We start from the raw sequence: 12,129 nt of genomic DNA on the forward strand, positions 1-12,129 counted from the left end.
GAAACCGACAAAATCTGTCTGGTGACACAACCTCCCCTGCACTATTAAGCAGAAAATCCTGTGAAAAAAGCAACAATTTGAACTTGCATTTTTACTTAATTAACCCAATTCTAGTTTTTATTTTGAAACACTTACTTATGGATGATTACAGTGTTCCATGTTTGTTGACCAGAAAATTGCAATTCATTGTTTATTTACTTCCTACCTTTATTGGCATCTGTCTACACCACCCACTGCAGATGTCTTACAACCCTCTACTGAATATTATGTCATTGGGATGAATGCTAAATCAAGTGTACCACACACGCAACCCAATACCCTGTTTGGTAAGGGGTGAGTGGATTATCCAAGGTTATCTTAACTCCAGAAATACCTGCCAAACAAGGCAAACAGCCACCCTCCAGACGAAGCGCACGCACAAACAAATGGATGAACTGTTCCTGAAAAAATGTGTGGGCAGTACACTGCAGCACATTTATTACGAGTAATTCACATATCAAGCAATTCTGATGGAAAAGCTTAAAAAAGGTACAGCCTTCAGTAAGTACAAAGAGAAGTTCAGTGTGAGAATGACAGAGAGTTAAAGAGCAGGCCCTAATTGACACATTGGAAACCACACATCGACCATTCTGTAGGTAACACTAAAGCCCTATTGATAATGTTTGCATTAATAATAGATACGGTACCACTGGAGGAAAATATTGTGAAAGAAAGGATGAGGCCTAGTCAGTAATGACTGCAGTTTTCCACTTTACCATGTTCCCTTAGAGATTGCAGTTAGGAACATAAGTGGGCATATACTAATCCATGTTTGGAATTAAATGCACAACTCTTTCCAGTTCCTGCCCCATCCCTCTTCACTGCTTTACTTCCTCGCCTTTTCTCCTCTCTTCTCATTTGCTGCTCTCGTGTGTAGCCAGCAAGCTGAGTACATCTCCAGCAGAGCTGAGGCCTGATTAAAGTCGCACACTGCAGCAAACTGTACTACAGTATGTATGAGGAAAAGGTCATCGATTGACACATGCTTCGCCTGCAAAAATAGGGCTTCAAAAATGACACTTCACTTTGATAGCTTGTTCTAGAACCAGGGAGATATAAACAATTCAAGCATTACCTTGAACACAGGTTTTTAGAGTTAAGTCAGGGAAATCTGGCGATTACAATCTGAAGTATGTGTATGCCTTTATGCTTCTGTCATTGGGAGGACCATTTTGAATTTGAAACGTGTGAAAACATTAGTAGAATCTGGGGACATTCTGAATTGCTAATCTTGAGGATTAGAAGATTTGGGTTTAAAGCTGTTAAAATGAAATTTTTAAAGTTTGTTTAGGTTGAGCATTTTCCACGTTTGACTGAACAGACAAATTTGTATTTTTATCATTACAGCTATTTACACAGGATGAGCAACCTGTGCTTTACTCACACTACAGTATGCAAACATGACCATGACCTTAAATGTATTTTTACACCTCAAGTCTATTTTACTTTGTTTTCTGCACACAACTACTGTGATTGTTCAGCCCTGCAGTGCATTTTTGGATTCTCAACATTGGCTCATTCCCTCTCATCTGTGTTCAGCAAAAGCCAAAAATAAAATACTCTTTGCTAGCTGTGCAGCACTTACTGTACAGTACACAACAGCAATTAGCTGTAAAAAAAAAAAACGGAAAGAAAAGGGAGCACTAAACAGCAAAAGAGACACATAGTTCTCTTTATAGTTAGAGGACATAAAACTCAAACTACAAGGAGAATGAATATTACACTTAATTCACTGGGTGACCAGAGGCATGACTGCAAATGTTGGATGTAAATTAGTTATTGTCTGCTCACATGTTTTAGCTTTTTAGGGTAAAAATGTCTGCGCATTAAGAAAACATGGAAGGAAAATTAAACGATTATAAAGGTTCAGCTTAGTCATGTACACTGCTGCCCATAAAGTTAGAACCATTTTCCTTTTTTTTTACACTTTATCTACCAACAATAAATCACATTGCCACGATAATTTCATGAGAAGAAGTAAAAACTATTTTATTCCAACATTATGGGCACCAGTGTACTTACGTTGCTTTTTCACCCATACTGGTTTTACCAAAGTCAGTACTGTACCCTTAGTCTGTTTCTTTATACATATTTGTGCTGAGAATGTAATTTGCATTATTTTCATTATTTACATTATTTTCTGACATCTCCTTTACCTATACAGTAAAACTTCTTAAGCAATTTTCTTCCACACTGCTGTTTTCCTCTCTAAGTCATACTGTACTGTACAAGCTCATTAGAAACTCAACTGTATGTGGGAACAGGAGGTTAGGAAAGGGTTTGTTGCCAGATACAAAGCAGTGATTTGTTTGAGTGAAAGTTAGGGAAAGAGAGAAAGTAAGAATAAAATGATAAAAATCCGCCAGCATCCTGATTTCTTTGAGCTTCAGCTCAGATGCTACAGAGTAATGCCATCTGGGCCAGTCATTCTCTCTGCACTCTTTCCCCTTAGTGGAGGCTGGAGTTGTCAGATACAACAGACCAGACTGTTGATTTAGGGCAGTGTGTGTGTGTGTGCACGCGTGTGTGTGTAAAGATAAAGAGTGTAGTACCCTGTGAGTTTTCTGTAAGTAAAGGTACACCCTGGTACAGTAGATCTCCAAAACTGGGTCAGGTTACCTGCACAGTGATCGATTGTCTCTCAGTTCTCCACTTTGAAAACCAGTGACCAAAGAACTCAATCAAAGAGCACTCAGTGAGCCTGGAGACCAGGGGATATAAATCAAAGAAAGAAGTGTTGCAATGATCCTTCAGACAATCAATATGCTACATGTAGACAGCTCAGGGCTCTTTGGGTTAGGCTTCATTGGGCTCGTTTGGCGAGAACTGATGGAAATGAATATAGAGATCCTCCACTTAAAATTTGCATGCACACGTCCTTGCTCACATTACACTACCTAAAAGAGTGTATCCAATTATAGCCTATTGTCACTTTTTGGACTCCCAAATGAATAGATGTTGAAAGGGTTGTGAGGACCCACGGTGGAGAAAAAAAGGGGAGGAAGTGAGAAAAATAAGAGTAAAAAGTAACAAGCATGGGCATAACTGTTTTTGTCTCTTTGTGCAGGATTATGGAATAAATTAATGTAATAACTGCTTCAGAGGTACAACCACGTTTAAGAAACCAGAGCTGTTCCATTTAATACTTGTTCTCTGTCCATCTACAGTCCCTAGATCTCCGGAGTATGTCAACAATTGCCTCCACAGAGAGCAGGAAGCGAATAAAATCTTTCGCTGCAATATGCCACCTAAGACTAAGCCAAAATTATATATGTGAAATCCTTTCAAATATTTATTTTTCTTTCATTGAGCTCTGGGCTCCACCTGCAACAATCTGAGCCGTCTCCAAAGGTAAAATAACAGCCAATCTGGCATTTGATGTAAGGTCAAAAAGAAAATGTTTGAAGAAATTTTGCATACCAAGGAATCACTGGCCTTTCTACATTTAAAATAATAATAAAATATGTGAGTACATCCATTCTGGCCTGGGCTTGTGAGAAATGACCTAATATTCATCACAGTGTGTTGCAGGGAACTACAGCACATGTAAGCCTGTGTTTGAGATGACCAGCAGACTAAACCACTGACCTCCAACCTGCTGCAGTAGCTTTATGGGCTGGATCAATTCTGGACCCACCTTCCCTCTTCTTTTTCCCCTGTCTCATTTTTTTTCTCCTTCTCCTCCTCCCCTTTCTATTCCCTTATCCACTTTGGATCCATCCCCTGTGTTAAAATGAAATATGTTGGGGCTAGCTGTATCCCCTATTTGGACTCAAGCAGGCATCCCCAGGAGAGAAAGGCCTGTCGCTGAATGATCTCCCCAAGCTTTTATCAAAACATCTCAGAGAAGGGAGAACAGAGCAAAAAAGTTTCCTCTGGTGTTGTACTTGAGTGGGCTGTGACTAAAAAGGGTAGGTAAGGCTCTTTTAGGGTTTTTCACTGGCATGCATTACCAACATTGCAAAACCAAAAACCCTAATCAGGGGACTTTGCCCCCATTTGCATGACAAATGGGTTTTAAATTCACTTTGCTTGTACAACATACTGAAAGTGCAGAGTGAATTAGGAACATAAAATCTTGCTTAATGGAATGTTTCAATAAATTGTCACATCAAATAAAAGAAAACATGTGTTTCCAGACAGACAGCATCAAAACAAACAAAGGAAATGCTAAGAATATTTTACTGGACGATACCTTGAAAAGGATTAAATTACCGATCAGAGAACATAGTCAGACCGCCACTAAACAATGATATGTACTTTTAACTGAATCATAGTGACATTCCCTCGTACTTATTCACTGCAGGGGAAAGCAGCACTCAGAGATTGGATTATTAAGGGTGCCTTCAAGCTCAAAGTCGCTGTGTGTGTCCGCTGAATGTGCCGTTAGTACACAGACCAGCATATGTCTATACAGCATGAGTGTGTATATGCTCATCAAGTGAATTGACCTCAGTGTGGCATTACGCAGCCACAGATAATGAGCTTTAACTTTCTATTTCATCTTTCTCAATAAGGGAGGTGCACAGCCGACACCTGAGGGCCTAAAGGTCAAAGAAAGAAACTCAGCCTGAAAACAAATTACACAATGCAGGCAAGCAGGTAATTATCAGGACAATCATAAATCGGAGGAGAGGCGATAGAGTTTCCCTACTTTTAGTTTAGTGGCTGGATTTAGAGTTGGTAGAGAGGAATTAGGTTTTCATCATTAACACTAAGCCTCGAAGGCTGCTCACCTCTATGGAAACAGGATAAATGTGAAGTACTTCGGAATTAGTGGTTACCAAGAATTGTTGTACATAATAAGCTAGTCTAGTTTGAATTTTGGTAATTGGAAATAATTCTCGTAGAGACAAATGATTTTGACTTGTTCTCCAAAAGAGAGAAAAACAAAAACAGCAGAGATACAAAATGCTTTACACTTGAATTAGTGTGTGTTATGTCTGTTATCCACATAGTGTGGTATTCAATTTAATACACAAGACATTTGTTAAAATGTTTGACTTTGATTTAAGTGTCTTTCTTGGATGTATTTGTTGTTGTCTACCAAATTGCTATTTTTTTCCCCCAAATCAGTCACATTTAAGCAAATAAAGACAATGACTGAAAGTACATTTCCAGATGAAGCAACTAAATCTCAGACTGCAAGTCATCTTCCACGCCTACTGAGGTTGGGGAGCCACTTGGTGTATTAAACCCACAAACTCTGTCTAGACTCATCACTGATTGTCACTGAACTGAATCAGCTGCCTAATCATCTGTCACACTAGGAAATGAAAAAGTAGCCAAAGGTTTTCTCTTCTGATAATTGTAAGATAATCACATGTATTATTTTTAGCAGACCACTTTCACATGTCTGAAAAACACCATTAGGCCCCAAAATGAGCTTTAAATGCTTAGATTTCTATAAATGCTCAGTATTTTGCTACTTTTAGAATCACAAATGCAGAGCATGTCTTCTTAACCTGGTTGGGAGTACAACCTATTGATTGACAGACATAGAAGTGTCCCTTGGTTCTGGGGGGTAGAAAAGGATCTTGACATCTGATTTGGCTCTTAGTACAACTGCTGTACTTCCACTGCTCTCAGTGGTACTAACACAGGGAAACATGTCACGGTTGGGTAGGTGTGAATTGAATCCGGCCGCTTGAATCCAATAGAGGCCCCACGCAGCCAAAGTGATCCACTAATGTTTTGTTCAGCTTAATTGAGCGTTGTCCCTTCAACTTAGCCTCACATCTTAATCCTGAATCTAATAGCTTCCCCGAAAGTCTAATTACTTCTCTGGCAAAGTTACAGCAGAGAAATATAAAACTTTAGGATGCTGGGGCAGCAGGGAAATTGCCATCTAACAGGAACTCTCTCCAACACGCAGATTCGATTTTCATTTTTTTTACATTTTCCATGAATACAAGAAGATGAAAATGAATCTTTAGATGTGCTTGGTGGTAGCTCGTCTCCCACACAGCACTTAACAAAAATGCACAAACACTCAAACACATCCAGACATGCATACACATAAAATGAATCCCCTTCCTTTTATTTTACCTGCATAGAGAGTCCTGGCGGCAGACCCTCCGTAGCTCCAGACAGTTGGGTTTGTCCTTATCTTTATAGGAGCAGTCGGGCACGATTGTTTGCCTACGTCGTTCGGCACAACCCTCGGTCTGGCATGGGCAGAAGAGCAGCCGGTTGCTGAACTCAGAGGGCACACGGTCCAGGAACATCCTCAGTGCTTTGTGGCAGCGCTTCTTGCTGCAGCTTTCCCCCTTGTTGGGGTCCTCCCTGCTGCAGGTAGCAATGTAGGCAGAACGTTGCTTCTTGCAGCTGTTGTTGAGGTTGCAGGCTTTGGCAGCATCAAGACAGGGGTTGCAGTTTCTTTCGGCATCAGGGCAGTGAAAGCCTTTTGGGGCTACTGTGAGCATCCCTGACAGTGGATACAAAAAAGAGAGGCAACTCAGTGATTTTAGTGATGCAAAAGAGTTTGTAACTTTCAGTCTCCCAGTTACTCTTGTGTACTGTCTACAGTTTTGTGCACTGCAGATTTTCAAAGAAGAATAAAAGCTTGCATTTTTTAGCAAACCAAAACCTGTCAAATATAATAATAACTGAAGAATTCAAATCTTTTAATTGATCTTCTGACTCAGTGTCATTAATCTGATATAATTTACAGAGGGCTCAGCTTGCAAGCTATTATAAACAAATAAAATAAACCTTTTCATTTCCACCCACTGGCAGTTCATTGCAATTGTTAGACTATAAGGCCGAACTAGCATCATCTGTCCTTCTCTGTTTCTCCAATGGTAACCTACCAAAGCTATGCCTGCAGCTATTCCACATCCACTCTAACTGAATTATTGATTCAGTCTTTTCAGATCTTGAGTGAAACGTGTATGAATTTATATATCTTTCAAAATTTGATCTTAATAAATTATTAAGTTCCCATAACATTTGTAATGCGCTATATTTCACATTGAATTTATAGAAATCAGATGCATTATTTTGATATTCGATGTGAGAATTGCTATAATAAAATAAACAAAAGTGGGGGCCTTCCATCAGTTTAAAAGATATAAAGTAAAGGAACCAGAAATCCTTAGGAAATTGTTTGACAAAAAAAGCATATTGAGGTGAATACTGGTCAGTGGGAAACACTAAAGACTCTAATGTCTTTTTAAAATGTATTAAGCTCAAGGACTTGGCAGAGACTGTAACACATTCTGTGCTGTATAATGCACTTAGGGGAGGGTTGAAATACAAGATTAAGTTACCTTATTTTTTAAACACAAACTGAAACAGGTTGAACATGATAGTTGTGGACATACAGTATTATTTTATTAGATGTGTTTGGGTGACACTGCATACACATCAGTGGTAGTAAACACACACACACACACATTTCACACATTTTCCTGAAATATACTGGTAATAAAGCAGGATCATGTTCACTTGTAGGATCCTCTCTTGTATTCAGGCTTTATTAGAGAAGTTAACCTTCCTCCCCTGTAGATAATGATATTTCAGAGGTCGTGGCAACATGGTGACACCCAGAGAGATTCATCTCTTATTCAACAGAACCAATCTCACTCTGTGTCTATCAGACATCCCGGAGCAGGGAGAAGACGATTTATTTTAGGAGGGTATGCTAGTGATCCTGTATAGTTTCCAAGTTGTGCCTTGAATGTTATCAATCGTAGAAATGGGGATACATGCATCACATTGCAGCAAATCCTCCAAATCAATGATTTTGTGTTTTCCAATAAAAGCAAACTCACTGCCACTGAAGTAGAAGAGTAGATGATCAGGAGTTCATCACCAAAAGAAGAAAGCACACTTAATCTAGCCTTCTGTTAACAGGGCCTTCATTTATGCATACTTTATGAAGGTAACATGTAACAGTGGCTCTAGTAAGCAGGCAGGGTCCAAAGAGACATGTCCTGATGTACTGTAGGTGTTCAAAATAGTTCTGTCCGTTTTTGCCACATACCACCAGGGAGAACCATTCATGCTTTGTTCAAGTAATAAAAACATTATCTTTTATGACTCTTATTAAAATAAGACATCATTGTATCATCAAATGAAATCTGTTTATCCTTGCATTCTCCAAGGGGAGAGGAAAAACACTCAGATGTCACAACAGATGTCTGGCAGCATAACATACTCAGTCTTGTTAGTGTAAGTGACAAAAAAAACAGACAGAATTGTGCTCAGATCGTTCAATTATGCAACAGTAACAAACATCAAATCTAGGGAGGATGTGAGACACTTAGCTGACCTTGTCGGGTAGGAGGAGGTTAAATATGAGAGACATTGGCACTAAGCATGAAGGGGGTGAAAGAAGGGCCAAAGTTTTGCTACAGTGGGCCAAGCTGGCTGAAACGGAACTAAAGGGAGACAGTATAGTCCAGCTGGAGGGAGCTAGCAGTTTTCCTATAATTCAGACTACATTACATCGATGTATTGCAACTCCTAAATCTCCCCTGGCCATCTGCACACTCTAATGTGGGCCACTGGGGGGATCCAGGATGAAAAGAAAATAGGAAAAGGATGAGCCACTAAGATTTATCTGACCAAGCTGGGCTGAAGCTGGTTGTGAGGCTGCAGCGATGGCTTCTGATTGGGGAGCTGAGATTGAATTTGGTACTCAACCCAAAAGGATCTCCTGGAGCGAACATAAGAAACAAAGCCCACTTGATGGCTTTGACATGCTTACACACTAACAGGGTGATAGCAAAAAAAAGGAGGAGAGGAGCAAATACGTGCGGATAAAGGGGGAAATGTGCAGTATTGTGTTACAGAGTTGTAATTGATTTTCCATGTGCGTTACAATGTACTGTAGATTTTCAGAAAACAGATTCTGCTAAAATACAAGGAGAAAGGAGTTGATAAGCTAATGATAAGGGGGATATAAAAATGGAAAAAGCTTTAAGAGGGGAGAGGAGACTTGAGCAGTTGATTACAGCAGCCGATCATGACTGATAGAGAGATGAAATGAAAGGACACAGACTAACAGATTGGAGAGCCACTTACAGAGACATGCTGGAGAGCTTTCAATTAATCCAACCTAATTCAGGAAAGATGTGCGACTCTTGCTCAGAATAATTGACCCAGCCCCTCAGCAGTGCAATCAACAGCTCTCAGCATTACAACAGTCTACCCATATATTGACTTACCTTGCTGACTGTTGTCCTATAGAATAATGAACAAACGAGGCACTGGCTGAATGTATGAACAGATACTGTAGCAGGGTGTGTAGATTGATTGATAAATGGATGCTATAAAAACAACACAATAAGTGTCTTTAAGTGCAGCGAAAGTCATAAATAATGTTTTCCCTGTCAAATGTAAGAAGCCGTTTATTTCAGAATAAATAATAATATGAACATGTGCAGCGATGTTTTATGTGTGCATGTGGCACAATGTACTTACACCTGCCTTGTGTGTATGGAAGCTGTGGCCTCATAACATTTAGTTGATGGCCACAACTATTAAAGCGCTGTCATTCTTCCTGGTGATCCTGTCATTTGACTGTAAATAGGGTTTTTATGGGACTCTCCACTCTGTGTGCATGATAAATTAGAACCCCCTTATGGCAACGCAGTTGAAATGACCAATGCACATACACAGTAGCACACACAGGGAGAGGATAGGGAAAGGTATAAAGCAAAAGAAGTGAGAGCGAAACAGAGGGGGAAATGTAAGATAGGAAACACCTATGGGAAGACAGATGGAGAGAAACTGAAAATTACCTGTGTTCCAGGGAGAAAAAGAGAGAGGAATAATAAAGAGAGAGAGGAGAGTGAGAGAGCTGAACAGAGCACATAAGAATGAGAGGAAGTGGATGCTGTAGTTCATGTACACTGCATCTAGATTTTGATGTTTTTTTCCCAAATAGAAAAGGATCTGCCTTCACTGATAATTTCTCTCCATCAGCCTAATTTGAATTCTGCATTTCATATATCATCCTATACTCAAGGGACGCTGTGCTGCAGAGGGGAGTTCAGTCCAGGTTAGGAACATGCTCTTGGCTCCGGTTTATCTTCTCAGTAATTAGGAAAGGTGCCAAAGTCTGGATTTAATACAGCCCTGGGTGAGTGTGTGAGAGCTTGTTAGGAAGTCTTTAGTCGGGACCCTGAGGAGCATGTCAAGTATTTCCATGTCAAAGGGCTCATCAGTCATTAGCTGTGTATTCTGTGTCACAGTGGGGTTTCCAGAGGGGAAGAACAGGGTGGACTGGATCTACAACATCATCCCCCTAAGCCTTCCTGAGCAATTTAGATGGGTCGACGTCATAAAAGAAGACCAGTGGAGTTCATGAAGTCTTCTGTTCTCAAAGATCAACTGAATTTTACCTCTGAGCATGAAATGATCCCTGCAGATTGAACCAACACAAGTGAGAGCACAAGTGGCGCTGGAAATCATGAGAGAAGACTAACTACTGTGTGTGCATGTGAGAGTGTGAGCACTGTGTGCACTTTGTGCAGAGGTGGGAAAGGGGTGTCAAAAGGACTTTTAAATCTTTGTAAACACACTTCTAAATACTTCAACTGTTTATGCACATCTGCCTTCAAGTTGAGCTTCATCTAATCAAATTCAAACCCAGAGAGTCCTCTATGGCCCCTTTAATCTTAATAAGAAAGCTGTTTAGGTCCTTCACCTGTCACTGGCAATAATGCAGGGCATACTGAATTAATCTCACAAGAACTGTGTGTCAGGTGAACGTTCTTACTGAAATACTGGGCCTTATACAAGAACATTGTGTATTCTTGTCCTAAGGTTTGTTTGTATGAGTTCACAAAGTTAGATTTATCAGAATATCTTAATTGAGCAAACTTCAAATATATATATATATATATATATATATATATATATATATATATATATATATATATTTTAACTTATATAAAATATATATATATATTTTTTTTTTCTGTATCATATTCAAACTCCAAATTCATTTAGATTAAACCACTGTAAGTTTCAGGTAAATTAACTGTGTTTTTCCCCTGTGAAGAATGCCAGTCTGTTTATTTGTCTGACAACAGGTTTGAAGTACTTTTAAATTTTATTCTACCCATTAAACAAATATGAAAGAATTAGTTCATGCCACAAATTCTTTTAAATCACTCATTTGTGTAATTTAATAACAAATCTATTTCTTTGGCTGGTTTTTAAATGAGGCCCATTGTATCAATAATTTGCTTATTAACAGCAGGCAGCAGGTAAAACATATCTGAATATGCTAACAAATTGAATAGATATTTGAAATATCTTTAAATATCTTTATTCACTGTTGTTTAATTTTACTTGTTACAAAAATGCTGACTGTTACTAAGGGTGTCTGATAAGTGAGCTGTGAACAACTCTCATTACTGACCCACAGTGCAGAGAGACAAGCTAAGGCTGGACTAAGGGTAAACTGATTAAAAATTTGACACAGAATAATGAATCATACCGTATGAACAAGGTACTATCAATACGCACAGGCACAGACACAAGCTTACACAAAACCAGTGTTGCACAAACAAACAAATACACTCACACCTCTAATAACCAAAGACGCCTAGCGTACACATGCAACAAGATCTTAAGTAGTAGTAATTATTATGACGACAATGTAGAAATGTCAAACAATGCAACAGCATGCTGAGCACGACTGTTGCCCCAGTCGTTTTCACACAGCTGTAGAAACAGCCTCCTGGCTTTAATTGGATGGTGGGCAGAGGTGAGAGGCTTAGTGCAGAGAGTTAGAAGGTCTAACTAAGGAATGTTAAACTTAATTCCTGGAGGGACCACTGGGTGAAAGATTCTATCCTGCCCTCTAACACGAATAAGTTAATTAGCTCAGCGCTGGGTCAAGAGAACAGAATACATTTCATATGGAGCATATTAACAACTGAAGTCAATAATGTTTTTGCATGATGTTAGTAATATGGCAGCCATTTGGGCTTTGATAATGGTCCTGGTGTATTGTAGAAGACAGATTCTCTCCTACATCCTTCAAACATGTTGTCTTATTGTTAATATGCGTAGGGGGCTCTTGACTTGCACAGAACCCTTGGCAGAAACAAACAATGGGTATGCATTGTA

The 12,129-nt window shown here is 39.3% G+C and overlaps 1 protein-coding gene across 2 annotated transcripts in view; it reads right to left on the reverse strand.

The window, feature by feature from the left end:
• Window positions 1-12,129, reverse strand: part of LOC137136292 (GDNF family receptor alpha-2-like) — a 56,302-nt gene that overhangs the window by 19,627 nt on the left and 24,546 nt on the right. For both annotated transcript variants that reach the window (XM_067521519.1, XM_067521520.1), the window contains exon 4: window positions 6,088-6,466. In XM_067521519.1, coding sequence (XP_067377620.1) covers window positions 6,088-6,466 — 379 coding nt within the window. The remainder of the gene's footprint in view (window positions 1-6,087; window positions 6,467-12,129) is intronic.

This window comes from Channa argus, chromosome 11 (genome assembly GCF_033026475.1).
Source record: "Channa argus isolate prfri chromosome 11, Channa argus male v1.0, whole genome shotgun sequence".
NCBI lineage: Eukaryota > Metazoa > Chordata > Actinopteri > Anabantiformes > Channidae > Channa > Channa argus.